Source organism: Octodon degus, unplaced genomic scaffold, assembly GCF_000260255.1.
Source record: "Octodon degus isolate 3935 unplaced genomic scaffold, OctDeg1.0 scaffold00002, whole genome shotgun sequence".
NCBI lineage: Eukaryota > Metazoa > Chordata > Mammalia > Rodentia > Octodontidae > Octodon > Octodon degus.
Window position 1 is genome coordinate 29,083,432 of NW_004524578.1, and position 13,920 is coordinate 29,097,351.

General features: G+C 54.9%; 1 protein-coding gene across 2 annotated transcripts in view; it reads right to left on the bottom strand.

Annotated features, from left to right (window-relative positions):
* Window positions 1–1,053: 1,053 nt before the first annotated feature.
* Window positions 1,054–13,920, bottom strand: part of LOC101581062 (serine/threonine-protein kinase PAK 6) — a 36,620-nt gene continuing 23,753 nt past the window's right edge. For both annotated transcript variants that reach the window (XM_023711771.1, XM_004623413.2), the window contains 8 exons: window positions 12,509–12,717; window positions 10,648–11,301; window positions 5,031–5,531; window positions 4,770–4,903; window positions 4,409–4,535; window positions 4,192–4,317; window positions 3,718–3,852; window positions 1,054–2,615 (listed from right to left, as the gene is read on the bottom strand). In XM_023711771.1, the coding sequence (XP_023567539.1) occupies window positions 2,448–2,615; window positions 3,718–3,852; window positions 4,192–4,317; window positions 4,409–4,535; window positions 4,770–4,903; window positions 5,031–5,531; window positions 10,648–11,301; window positions 12,509–12,712 (2,049 nt within the window). In that variant the 5' untranslated portion in view covers window positions 12,713–12,717 and the 3' untranslated portion in view covers window positions 1,054–2,447. The remainder of the gene's footprint in view (window positions 2,616–3,717; window positions 3,853–4,191; window positions 4,318–4,408; window positions 4,536–4,769; window positions 4,904–5,030; window positions 5,532–10,647; window positions 11,302–12,508; window positions 12,718–13,920) is intronic.

Sequence of the window (13,920 nt, forward strand, 5' to 3'; positions counted from 1 at the left end):
CACCACTGCAGAACATGTTTCACAGGAGCACTCTGCTCCCGCCCCCCCCCAACTTCCTCTCATTGTCAGCCCTAGGGCGCCAAGGCTGGGGTCTTCTCTAGGTCCCTCCCATAGAAGACTTTGCTAAGCAGTTTGCTCTTCCTACTCATTTCTTTTGTCAGTGTGAAGAATCACCCAGGCCACTGAAGCTCAGTGCTTGTGGGTGTGGGAGGCTGAAGGACATACACACTCCCCCTCCCCTGGAGTGATACTGTGTGGTATACGGACCAGTCAAGAGAATAGCTAATAAACCCAGTATTATTCCATCATGAGAACTGGCCTGTCTCTGCCTTACCACCCATGCCCGACTTGTGGCTCCCTTTGTAGGGATGGAAGGATGCTTGCTTGCTGTACCAACTGCCTGTCCTTGTCAGCCCCCTCCCTGGCTTCTGAAGGCTGAAGGGGCTGGGGCTGCAGGGCCAGCACTGCTATCTGGGGAAGTGGTGTGGGGCCCAAGGGGAAGGTCTGCATGGCTGTTTGCTCCCAGCAGGAAGGTGATTGTGACCCCCTGGGCTGGGTGTGGGTCTCAGAAAGGGAGCACTAGAGTTAGTGTGGGAGTGGAAGTTGAAAGCAGCTTTTCCCACCCCCCACCCCACATTGCTTGATTTCTAGCCTTTCTCTGTGCTGTCCCAAAGTTGCTCCATCTGACTCAGTTCTGGGAAATGATGAAACACTGCTTCTCACTGGCAGCCAGAGGTCTAGGGCATGAGAAGCAAACCTGGGACGGGAGAGGCTGATGCACAGTGCCTAGCCATCCCCTGAAGCTTTCTGAGGGCCAGGCCCTTCTCCTTCCAGGAAGGAGTCTTGTTTCTCATCTGCTTCAGTCCCAAGGGCCTTTCACTTCCTTTCCCTCTTTCTCTGCCCTCACTTCAGGCCCACATGTCAACAGGGAAGCTGGGTATTCTGAGGACTCAAGTGACTTCGTGCTGGGCTATTCCGAGAACCACTCCAAGCTGTCCAGGTCCAAGACAGTCTGATTCCAATCTCAGAGACACCAGGAAGCCCAGAGGTTTGAACACTCAGTTTAATTTAAAACAGGCACAAGTGCAAACAATTCACAAAAATTTTCTAGGGAAGATGCTTTTGTTTTTAAAACTCTGACCTTTAAAAAAAAAAAGTCCTTGCAATTTCTTTGCCCTAAAGCAGGCCACAAGGGGACAGAGGAATCTAAAAATATGATCTGGATTGAGTCCTGACACCTGGTATTTCCCTGGCTTTCCCTGTCCCACAACAGCCTGGAAGGCAGGGAGGGAGGACAAGGTGGCAGGTGTCTGCTGCAGAGGCAGCAGGGGACAGCAGGTTCACACAATGGGGTGTCCCATTTCTTCAGGGTGATGGAACCCCAGGTGGTGGTTTGCCTCCTGCCCCAACCTGGGATTCTAAAAAGAACGACAGGTCTCTGATGACCTGGATAAAAGATGAAGGTGACAGATGAAACAAAGTTTATTCCCTTATCTCTTGTCTCTGGCTCTCAGACTCCACAGTATATGAGAACCTCAGAGGTCTCACGAGTACCCAGCAAGTGTTAGACTCCATTTAAACCCCTTTGCTGGTTAGGGAGAAACATGGAACTTGAGAGCCAGGCTAAAAAAACAAGACCTTCAGAGTGGACTTTGGTGGGAAGATGTGGCAGCCCCCTGAAGCTGGCTGTGGGTAACCAAAGGGACCCAGCCCATTGGGGCGACCTTCCTTCCCTTACTCATGTGCACACGATGTTCTCTCCATACTGTAAAGTGAGGCCACTTTTACCACTAATTGCATTCTTTCACTCAGAAAATGCCCCCCGCCACCCCTTCTCCTGTGGCCAAGATGCAGGCCACCCACAGCTATAAGCAGGCTGTGGAGGGAGGGTGGTTCAGGGGGACAGGAGCAGGTGAGGAAGGGGAATGCCTGCAGGAAGTCAGGCCAAGGTGGGGGGAAAGAGGATTCGGGTAATAGAAACCTTCCCAGGGCCTTCTGAGATGCCAAGGTTTGAAGATGGAGCTGAGAACAGCAAGTATTGACATGAGATGGGCAGCTGGCCCTCTGGGAAAGCCCAGGGTGCTAGTGTACTACTACTACCTTTAAAAATCCCACAGCAGCCTGTTCTGCTGTGCTGGCCACAGAGGCCAGGAGCGCTGGTCTCCAGGTTTCTTAGAAATATTCCTGTGCAAATAACAAGGGGTCATCCTGCAGAAGGGGTCTCGATCATCCCAAAGGAAGTAGGGACTGTGGGGACGGAGCGAGACTCATGGGGCAGGTCCAGCCTGGCCCAATGGGCAGAATGGCAGGAGCATAGGGGTGGGACTTCACATTCAATCTTTGGAGAGAATACTGAGAGAATGAGGCAGGCGGGCCCTGCCAGCAAGCTGGCTGCCCAGTGTCCCCTGCCTGTGGGCACAGGTGGCAGGCGCACTTTGAGGGTGGGCTCAGCAGGTGGAGGTCTGCTTGCGGTAGAGCTGAATTAGGGGCACCAGGCACTCAGGCAGCCCCATCTGCAGCAGGAAGGGGTGATCCAGAAGCTCCTGCGCTGTGGCTCGCTCCTGGGGCTCCCGCACCAGCATCCGTTCCAGGAAGTCTCGAAGCACTGGAGAGACCTACGGAGACAGAGACGACAGCAAGAGGAAGCCAGGGCTTGCAGTCCCTCTCGGGGACCTCGCTGTCTGGCCCCATAATTAAAGTCTTGAATTCTCTGGTTTCTTACAGCTCATGGTACTTGTTGGATTGCTACGTAGGTGAAGGAGGGTGCATCAGCCCAGGACCAGAGGCCACCTCGCTTGTACAAGCAGCCCCCAAGCAACGGAATTAGGGTGTTTGGAAGTCTGGGGAGCTGGGTTCCTCATACAGCCCACCCCACTTCCTGTCTCAAGGCTCTGGACTCCCTACTCATCTTGCGGCTCCAAGTCTTGGAAGACTGGTGTTGGGGTGAGGGTTAGGGTCAGTGTTACAATGAGGGAACCCTGATAATTGCTTTGCGATTTTGGGGGGTTCAAGTACCCCGATTTTTAGGTTCGGGCTCCTTAACTCTGGTGTGTGGCTGAGGGTGAGGTTACCCCAGTATTAGAGTTCAGGGCACCCCATTTTGGCCAGTTTTCTGTTGGTCTCCCTGTCCAGCTGTCTGGCCACAGAATTATTTTGCCACTTAAAGAGGTGGGGTTTCAGAGATGTTTCATACACTGGCCACCAGATGGCAGTGCTGTTTAGTAGGCGTGTGCTGATCTGGCAGGGTTTAGAGTGGGGTTGGCAGGAAAGGAAAGGGTTAAATCCCAATCCCCCCTCCCCCTGCTCTTCCTCTCCCTTTCTCTCTTCCCCTCTTTGTCCTCTCCTTCTTTCTCTCTTTCTGATTTTAAAGGGAAAGCTGCATCATTATGTGTGGTGGAGAGGTCTGTGCCCAACCAGGCTTCTCTAGATTCCTCCCCAGGAGAGTAGGGATTCCTGGTGTCTTTGGGGTCCCCACTCACGGACATTCCTCCTGTCAAGTGCCTGCTGAGAAGTCACCCACCCTAGCACTGCAGCTGCAGGTGGAGTTCGTGTGTAAATGTGGTTCCACACTCTGGGCAGAATTTATGTGCAGAAAGATAAGCCTAGACTATCTCTTTGATGAAGGCAAGAAGCTGAGACTGGCTGAGAGTCCAAGCTCTTGTCCTGGTCCTTCGGGAGAAATGGGGTCTGTCAGGTCACAAATTCTGCATTACCTACCTTGTGAGAGTTTTTCAGCTTGGGTGGGGGGCTGTCCCGGAGCCTCTTCATGGCTTGCACAGGCGAGTCACTGAAGTAGGGGGGCTCCCCATCCACCATCTCAATCACCATGATGCCCAGAGACCAGATATCCACCTGCAGAAGGAAAGTGTCCCTGACTGAGTCAGCTCTTTGGTGACCTGTCTCCTTCCTCCTCAGCCAGCTGCTCTGTGTTCACTACTTCCTGCCTGAGTGGCCAGTGCTGTGGAGACACATGTGGCAGGCCAGCATGTACAGGGAAGCCTGTGCCCCTTGACCTGGTGGGGGGACCCACACCTGGCAACAATATGCAGGTGAGAACAGCCCCATCTCAGAGAGGGGTAACCAATCCTACATGAGAACTTGAGAACCAGGCCATTTGTGACAGGGCCTGCCAAGGGGCCACAGCAGAGGAGCTATTTGGGGAAGCGAGGGGGCGGGGGAAGGACTGGTTACCTCAGTGGCATATAGAGACCTGGAGATCACTTCAGGAGCCATCCAATAGGGGGTTCCCACCAGGGACTTCCTTTTGGGGACATCTTTGCTGATCTGAGCACAGAATCCAAAGTCCGAGAGCTTCACCTGGGATTGGAAAGGAAGGAGGTGGAGGGCCTGGAAAAGGAAGGAGGCTGGGGAAGTGAAGGGGTGTGGTAGGAAGGGACAGTGAGCCTACCCTCCCATCGAGGGTCAGCAGGATGGAGTCACTCTTGATGTCTCGGTGGATGACACCCTGGCCATGCAGGTAAGCCAGGGCCTGCAGCACAGCCTCACACACAGTGGCAATCTGCTCCTCATTTAACCTACACAGGCCACCCAATGGAAGAGAAGGTGAGCTTCAGCAGGGCGGCTGGGCAGGGCAGAGGGGTCCATGGCACAAGGCCCACAACACCCAGGCAGTGTTTAGCAGTGCAGTCAGGCCAAGGCCCTGGTTATTCTTCTTTCCCCCAGGTCTTTTCAGCCAAATGCCACCTGAGCCTCATGCCCAGGAAATGGAGGGCAGCCTCCGGTGGGGCCCAGGCCTCCTAGCTGCCTACCTGACTTGGGAGATGATGTCTGTGAGGGCCCCGCCCTGCAGGAACTCCATCAGCACCCACAGCTCCTCTCCCACCAGGTAACTCTTGTACATCTCCACCACATTGAGGTGCTGGTAGTCCCGCATGATCACCACCTAAGGCAGAGAGGCCTGAGTGAGAGGCATAGCACCCTGGGCATGGTCACCCTGCCGTGGCTGCTCATGGATGTCCAGCCTGGCCGTACGCTCACCACCCTCCCAGGCCCACCTACTCTTCTCCCACCTCATTAAAGAGCAGCTCCCTGCGCTGCTGCTTCCTGAGGTCCATCATCTTGACGGCCACCTGCCGGCCTGAGTGCTTCTCCCGGGCCAGGCACACAATGCCCGTGGAGCCCTCTCCAATCTTCACATAGCTGTCCAGCAGTAGCCGGGGGTCACCCTGGTCCACCACCATCCTGAGTGCAGCCTTGAACTGCTCGTGTGTCACAATGCCCGTGTCCTCACCAGCCAGGGCACCCTTGGCCACTGCGGGATCCTGGGGCAGGTACAGGTTGCTGGTGCTGATCTGGGCATGCCGGGTGCGGGGAGAGCCTGCCGGGGAAGAGCGGCCCGGGAGCGGGCCAGCAGCTGGGGCTGTGCGGAAGAAGGACTGCGGCGGGCTGCTGGTGTCCAAGGCAGGCAGAGGACTAAAGGTCCCCGTGGGCTGGTCTGAGGGTAAGGACTGGGCCTTGGCCACCAGGCTGGGCGGAGAGTCCTTCTGTGGTGGTCGGAAAGCAGAGCTGGGCTGCAGAGACAAGGAAGGCAACAAAAGGGCTGTGGCTGTGGTGGGAAGGAGCAAGCTCCCCAGGTGGGCTACTGCGCCACCTGGATGCTGGCATCAGGCAAGGTTGCACATCAAACTGGGGAGGGACTTCGGGCAGAGATTTCCAAAGGACACTGAAGCCCAACCAGAGCCCTGCTGTGGATTTAGCCCTGAGCGCCATCATGCATAGGCTGGACAGCTTCTCACATCCCCTCTGCTCATCCTGGGAAAACAGACAGCTGAGTCCTTGGGGTGTTCCTCAATCTGGGCATTTCTTCCTGGGCAAATGGCAGCCAAGCCCAAGGAGGCCCACTGTGAGGCAGAGGGCCCCTCCCCTGCCCCGTGCTGTGGGGTTCCCCATGTTGGCAGAGGTGTCCCTGGGCAGGGATGCCACAACTAGGGTCAGAAAGCCTTTTTGTGCCTGTGGCAGAGGGTCTGTATGTCTGTGTCAGGGCTGTGGGATTCTGACCCCAGCAGAGGACTACAGAACGGATCTGGTGCCACAGAGGCCTGGATCAGGAGGGTAGGTTCAACCAAACCTAGGTCCTGAGGCCAGAGGTGGGAAGGTGTCTTAAGAACTCTCCAGAGCAGCCCCTGTGGTTCTCCAGGAAGGAAGCTCCTGGCTAAGGAGCCCTGGGCAAGGGCGAGAAGGCAGAGTGCCAGCCCTTTCAGCCTGTGGAAGGGAGGTTGGAGGGAAGGAAGGTAGAGCCAGAGGCAGTCTGGTTCCCCAGGACACCCTGTTCAGGCCCAGCCCTGGCAGTCTTTCTTGAACTACACCTTCGTGTCCTGAGGTAGGGAAAGGACCCACCCTTCCCTTTTCCCCAAGGAGCTGGAGAAATACAGGAAGACCTTCCCAGGGATCATGAATCTGAAAGGGCACCAAGTGAGGGACTGGAGGGGGGGTGGACCGTGGAGCCCCACATGGAACCCCTCTGCATCCAGCACACTGGCAGCTGTCTCCTGCCTGTGGTTGCTAGGTTTGATCTCGGAGCTGAACTGACTTACAGGGAATCACCTCATTCACCTTGGCCTGGGCTGCTCATCTAGGTTTCAGTCTCTGTTAGGACTGGCCAGAGCTTTTCAAGCTCTGTGGCTGCTCTGATGCCCATCCCTGGTCTTGGGGCTGGGTGTGGGGTCAAGCAGGTATAAAGTGGGCTGGGGGTGCTACCAGCAGAGAGCCACAAACCTCCCTGCCCACAAAGTGGGCACTGGCCTCTGGCAGACTGTGCCCACTTGCAGGGTAGAAGCCAGAAAGCCTCCTAGGACTGCCTGGGCTTCTTTAGCCCGAGTAAGAGTATTGGACCAGTAAGCAGATTCCCATGTCCCTGTCTCACTATTTCTCCACTGTGATGGGCGGATAGGACCTCTGGCTAAGGCTTCTGGACCTGGTCTGCCCTGCCCTGTGATGAGTAAGTGAGGGCTCACTCCACAGTGAGGGGGGCTGTGTGCAGTGATCCAGGGCCGTAGATGAACCACAGATTTCTGTGCCTCGGAGTGTGACTCAGAAGGTCCCTAGAGATTCTATATTTTCATAAGATCCCCAGCTTTGGATGTAAGTGGCCCAACGCCCACGCTTTGAGAAGCTTAGGAGGAGCAGACTCCATAATTCTGGGGCCTCAGGGAACTTCCAGGAGGGCTGGGGTGGAGGGTAGGGGAGGTGGTGGAAGGACAGAGGCAGCACAGCCACCGCCTACGCTGTGATGCCATGTCCCAGGCGTAGGGGCTTGACAAGACGACCACAGGAAAGGACTGGGAGCAAGGTGAGGCAGGGCTCACTTCATCACTCGATCACCTAGCAGCCCCAGGCCCTGTAATAGGCTCAGGACTGAGGAGGTGCCTGCTGGCCTGCAAGATGCGTACTGATTCAGAAAACACGCTGTTTTGGAATGACCTGTGTGTGATGGCCAGAGCAGGGGGCCACTGAAAGCACCCTGGAGACCACTCAAATGGTCCCTTGCCTTCTCTTCACCTGGAAGCTCCTCATGCAGCCTTCAGGTGATTTCCTTCCTTCACCTCTGATCTCAGGACTACTGTACAGACCCATCCTGCTCTGTGGATGGGTGGTAAAGGGGATGAACCACGTGGAGGGGCGAAGATGGGGCTTCTCTCCCTACACCCTCTGCCAAAGCCCCTGTGGTGACAGAGCTACAGATATAGATTAGCCCTGAGACAGAGCCTGAGTCCTGGGGCTGGGGCTGGGTGGGACAGACAGGAGTCTAGTGCCAGTGTGGTTTGGGACATGGGGGTGAGGCTGTCTCTGGTCCCCAGCGTCCCACTGTTGGCCTTGCTGCCTGTTCTAAAAAGAGGGAGGTTTCACTTAGTATAACTTCAGGCCAAGACCCAACAAATCTCATTAAATCACAGAGAGAAAGGGAATGGGACAGGCCCCAGCCTAGTTACTAGCATGACTGAGACGTGGAATGGAGACCACAAGAGTAGTCAAGTGCTGAGTTCCTCTGACGCCTTGTTTTCCCTTCCACCTGTGCCTCTCCAGCTTTGGGTGGAGGGGGCTGCACCCTAAGGGCCCTGAAGGCAAAGGCTAGGCGAAAACAGTTGTTTTATTTATTTATTTATTTTTTGGCGGTACTGGGGATTGAACTCATGACCTTGAACTTGCCAGGCAAGCACTTATTCTACTGAGCTATCTCCCCAGTCCCAGTTTTTGAAAAATAATAAAGCCATTCATTGAGGGCTTATCACCTCAACTGCCTTCAATGCCTGATCTCATTTAATTCTCATAGCCCCATGGGTTACTTCATAATCCCTTGGGTATTAGGACCTTGAGGCCTCTATGACTGCTATGCAGCAGTCCTGTTGCTGCTGTGAATCTCTGGCATAAAACTAACACAACGGAATACAGTAAGTGCTTCGCCAATGTTTGCCTTCCCCTTCTAAGTGGAACCACTTTTACCCCACTTCCACCCTCAGCCCCTAACCATCTTTGGTCTACCTGCTCCCTTAGCTCTTGAGCTACACTGCCAGAGCTTAGAATGGGAGCCCGGGGGCCTGTGCTCAGACCTCCAGAGCCACACCTGACCCACAGGCCTCGGGCCCGGGGCACTGGCATACAGCTGTTGCATGGGAGCTGCCATGAGTGTGCAGAGCCAGCTCCAGGGTTCTGTCTGGTACAGAGAGCTACTGGTCTGTCCTGGGGGTTCTTGGGTAGTGGGGAAGATGAAGGGATACTTGGCAGTGTCTGGAGGTATATTTGGTGTTCCAACCAGGAATGCCTCTGGTATCTAATGGGTTCCAGCCAAGGTGCTGCTACAAAGCACAGGGCAGGCTCCACAACAGAAGATGATCTCGTCCAAGTGTCAGCAGCAGTGCCACAGAAGCCCTGGCCTAGACCAGCTCACAAAAACCTCCGCCCTGCCTTTCAGGGGCCTGGCAGGTCAGCACTTAGCTAGAAAGGTATGCCTGCTGGTGGGGCCTAGAAAATCCAACCCCCTGGATTTGGGGCTGCTCAGTCTGCACACCCAAGGTGACTCCACTGGCTTCCATGGTGGCGATGCCCCAGCCCATATAGCAGCAGGGGCTACAGTGGTTCTCAGGAAGTGGGAGGTGTGGACAGGTCTGTGTCCCTGCTATGAGGTGCTGGTAGCAGCCCAGTGCCAACCCTTCTCTAAATCCCTGAAGCCAGCTTACAGGACTGCTAGGTGACCCAGAGGGACCAAGCTTGGATGTTCACTCCCGAGTGCTGCACACTGCCCTGCTACCACCTTAGTCTCGGGAGAGAATGTCTCCTCAGGGACACGGCCCTCCAGAGACCCCTAAGCTCAGACATTCATGTTCCTCACACACACACATCAAGCCATGTCCTAGAGCAGCGATGGCAGACCTTTCAGAAACTGAGCACCCAAACTGCAGCCCAAAGCCATTTATTTATTGCAAAGTATCAGGTTTTAGTTTCGAAAAAACAACATGACAAGTTGGCTCACGTGCTGACAGAGAACACTGTGCCTGTGGCAGCTGTCATCGATAAGTTCACCCGTGACAGCCCTGGGGAACCTCAGTCTTTTGTCCCAGTGAAGGACTAGAGTGCATGAAACCAAACCATCCCTGGGGACTTTAGCTGGCTGGAACCGAGAAAGCTCCCAGGGCCAGGATGTCCCTATTTCCATTTCGGCTGGGCCTCACACTATCGCCAGTAGCAGAGGTCCCAGAGCCCTCCTGAGGGCGAGGGGAGGCTCTGGCACTTATATCACCCACCGCTGGGCCCTGTTTCTCAGGCCTGACTTAAAACCCTTGCACTCCAGCTGAAGTTCATGGTGCCTGTCTCTCAGAAGCTAGAAGACACCTGGTTGCCACGGTTGTAAAGCCTTTTAAGCAAAAATGTGGAGCCCACACAGTCCAGAACAGGCCAGGGAGCCCCGAGCAAGTGCCCTGTCCTTGCTGCCTCCTCTGATCCCCTCAAGGAACCTGGTGTTGCGTCACCCTGAGTCAGTCTGCTGTGCCAACAGGGAAAGGAGTAATTGCACACTTCACAGCATGTTGCAGGACAGGTAAGGGGCAAAAGGTGCTCCAGTCTGCCTGCCAAGAAATGTCCCTTCACACTTTCCTCTCTCACAAGAAAAAGGTACAAAGACTGCTCTGTGGCTCCCTGACCTGGGCAGATTCACCCTCTGGCTCCTCACGAAGCACACACTGGAGAAGACACGGCTATGGAAGTGTGAAACAAAAGAGCTACCATGGGTGGGGGTGGGGGACACAGAAAGAAGCGAGCAAGGACAAGAGGCAGGAAGGTCGTGGCCATGTGGCCTCCACGGAGCCCCTCTGTAGTCCTGGGGCAAGTGAGGGGAGGTGGAGTCCCCACTTTCCCAGACTGGAGCACATACCTCTCCTGGGGTGTCTGCCCCCCATGGTCCACCTGGACCTTGGAGGGCAGGAGTGTCAGCAGGTGCCCCGCACCAAATGGCCTGGATTACAACCTCTGACTCACACATGCTAAGCCTTTGGAGGCCAAGGGCTCAGCTGGCCCAACATAGAAGCCTCAGCAGAGGTTCATTAGTGGGCAGCATTCTGGTTCCTTACGTTTTCCCTGACTTTCCCTTCCCAAACCAGGCCCCATCCTCCTGAGTGCCCCCAGTGGGAAGCTTACCTTGCTTTGTGGTACAGGGCCTGGCTTGCTGCTGCCTGGAGGAGCCGTGGCAGGGGTAGACAGGAACATGCTTCGGAAGAGCCTGCGCTTGAGGCTGTTCTCTTGGGTCTTGGGACTTGGGCTGCCTTCCCCACCTGGCCTGCCTGAGGCTGAGCCCACCAGGCAGGACTGTGGTCGGGCCTCTTCGGAGCCATGCTTGGCGGCCTTCACCCCACGCCTCCCTGAGGCTGTGGGGGGTGAAGAGCTGGGCGGGGAACTCTGCAGGCAGGCACCCAGCTGCAGGCAGCGCTGCGAGGCACCTTGGAACTCAGCAGGCCCCAGGGACTGTGCCTTGGTGGCCAGCCCATTGGGCAGGACCCGCGGGCTCTGTGGCTCGGGCCATGGCATCTGCCTATGACCTGCTGGTGTGCCCCCATTGCAGCTGAGGTAGAGACCATGGGGGTCAGTGCGCTCAGACTGGGGGCTCTGGAGGTACATGTCTGGGTCAGTGGCCCAGAGCTCATCCCCTAGCAGCCCCAGGGACTGCGCCCGCCGCCGACTGGTGGGGCTGCGGCCACGCAGGGTGTTGGAGCTGGTGACTGACAGCTTCTGGATGTCATTGAGCAGCCCTGAGATATAGCCATCCATGGGCACGGAACTGCCCCGCACCACTGTCTGTAGGGGGAAGAGTAAAGACAGGTGAACAGTCCCTCTGTGGTGAGGATGGCTAGGGTCAGGGTCCAGGGAACAGGGCTGGTGAGCCTCCTGGGGAGGGGCTCTTGTGGCCCTCCCTTGCAGTGCCAGTGCGGGTGCTGGGCACTCATTTCTTTGTCTTTCAGTCACCCTCGGGGCCTACTGTGGGTCAGGCCTGGGCTGGTGCCATCCACAGGGACAGAGGGAGGATACCCCTTGTCTCAGGGCAGGCAAGTGGGCACCAGGGGTTACACTTAAGTAGGCCAAGTGGTGTGGCCTACTGAGTTTTGGGAGCTGGGGACAACGGGCAGAGGGCTCCACTGTGTAGCTCTTCCTGTAGCCTTCAGAGACATGCAGAGCCCACTGAGGAGCCCAGAGGCTGCCCCAACACACCCTGGGTTTATGGCCTCCACATTAACTAGCCCACCAGGACCCCTTTCCCTAACTCTTAATCAGGGTCTTTCGTCTTAGGTTTGGACCCACAGAGCTAAAGTTCCCTGGTCTTCAGTAAAAACAATAAAACCAAAATGAAAACAAAGGGGCTGGAGAGATGGCTCAGTGGTCTAAAGCACCTACTTGAAACAAGCTTGGCAAAGCACAGGGACCGTGGTTCGATCCCCAGCACCACATGCCAGCCAGACCCGCCCCCTGGTGGGCTGAGCTGGCCACACACATACACAATAAATAAAAATGTAATAAATAAAAAAATAAATAAATAAAAATAAAAAATAAATAAATATAAAAAAAAAATGAAAACAAAGAGGCTGGGCATGGTGGCACATGTCCATAATCCCAGCACTCAGGAGGCTGAAGCAGGAGGATCACCATTAGTTCAAGGCCAGCCTGGGCTACATAGTGAGGTCCTGTCTCAAAGAACAACAACAACAACAAAATTCCCCTCATCTGGAAGAAGCCTGGCTCTTTTGGAGCTCTAGGTCTAACTATCGGTCAGGAGATACTTATACTGAAGATGATTTGTGTTATCTGAAGTTCAAATTTAATCAGGCATCATGCATGATTGCTTGCTAACCCTGGCATCCCTTCCACTGTGTGCGCTCCTCTTCCTGGGTCCTGGTTCCCAAGGGAGATCAGCAGGAAACAGTAGACCAGCTCCCTGTGCTGCCAGCTAGGTGGCCCCAAGGGGTGTCTGTGGGGCTTCCTGTGGAGAGGCGAAAGAAGAACTCTTTACCTTCATGGGCTGAAGCTGCACACGAGTGATGCGTGAAGGGTCCACCACTGGCTTGGGCCGGCGCAGCGTGTCCAGGATGTTCTGCCATTGTGGCGGGAGGCCCACAAACTTGCCCTCTTTGGGGTCAAAGGAAGTGTGGACACGGTGTTGGAAGTTCTGTGGGGCGGAGATCTCAGGACGTTTCTTCTTTTTCTTGCGGAACATGGTGCCTGCAAAGGGAGAGCTGAGCTGTGGCCCAGGGACCATGGGGTGGCTACAGTAGCTGCTGGGCACCCAGCTTGGGGTCCCTTCCTCCCCGCTCCTGCAGAGCCCCTCTGTCCTGGCCTTGGGCTTCTGGTCTTGCTCATCCCCACTTCCTCAGGGAAGGGGCCGACTCCCAGCAGAATGGTTTCAGAGACAACAAATTGACGCAGGCCATAAACAAGGAAAAGAGGCGTCTGTCTTCTGTCTGTGCCACATCTGCGGAGGAGGCAGACACTGGGGGGTGTTGTTATAAAACTCAAAGCTCATTACAAATATCATTCATTGTCAAAGAAATTAAAAAAGGGAAGAGGAGGGAGGAAAGCTAGAAGACTCATTTTATGAAGCAAGTATGACCTTGATTCTTCAAACCAGATAAGAACAGTACAAGGAAAGGAAAATTTAACCAATTTCACTTAGGACTATAAATATGCAAATCTTAAAACTAGCAGATTGAATCCAATGGTGTGTTAAAAGGTTTTTCTTTGTTTATTCTAATCAGCTTGGGTTTGTCCCAGGATGATACAACAATAGAAAACTGGTTTGTACCATACATGACATTAATAAAAATCCAACCAGCTGATTCAGGCATGTTGTCCTGGCTGGGACTGAGCACTGTAGGAACAGGGAGCCCCCAAAGGGCCCTCAGGACCACCAGTACATTGTGTTGATTCCAGAAGGGGCCCAAGCTACGGGACAGCCTGGAGGTGGGGGTGGGGTAGCTATTTTAAGGGCAAAGCACTCCAGAGAAGCCAAAGAATGCCTGTCCCTTTGGGACCCCTCCTTGGTCACAGAATTCTGCACAAATCATCCCTGGTGGTCATCTCTGTTTGCCTCACTGATTGAGGCTTGTCTCAGGTCCTCTTGAGCCCCAGTAACAGGTAGGAGTGACACTGGCCTGCCAAGGACAAATGACTAGACCTAAGAGAAGAAAGCTGGAAGCTTGAGAGCTAAAGGGACTTCTGAGGGGCTGACCCAGTCTCCCCTTGGGGAGTTAAGGGGGTAGTGGGCCTACAATCACACAGTGATGGGCCCAGGGTCAGGGTGCCCACTGGAATACTTCTGGATCCAGAGTGGCTAAAACAGTTCCATGGGTTCTTATGTCATCTGAAAAGGCCACTTCCATGTTTCTTTGTGTTGCTGTTGTTTTAATTTTTTTTTTTTTTTTTTTT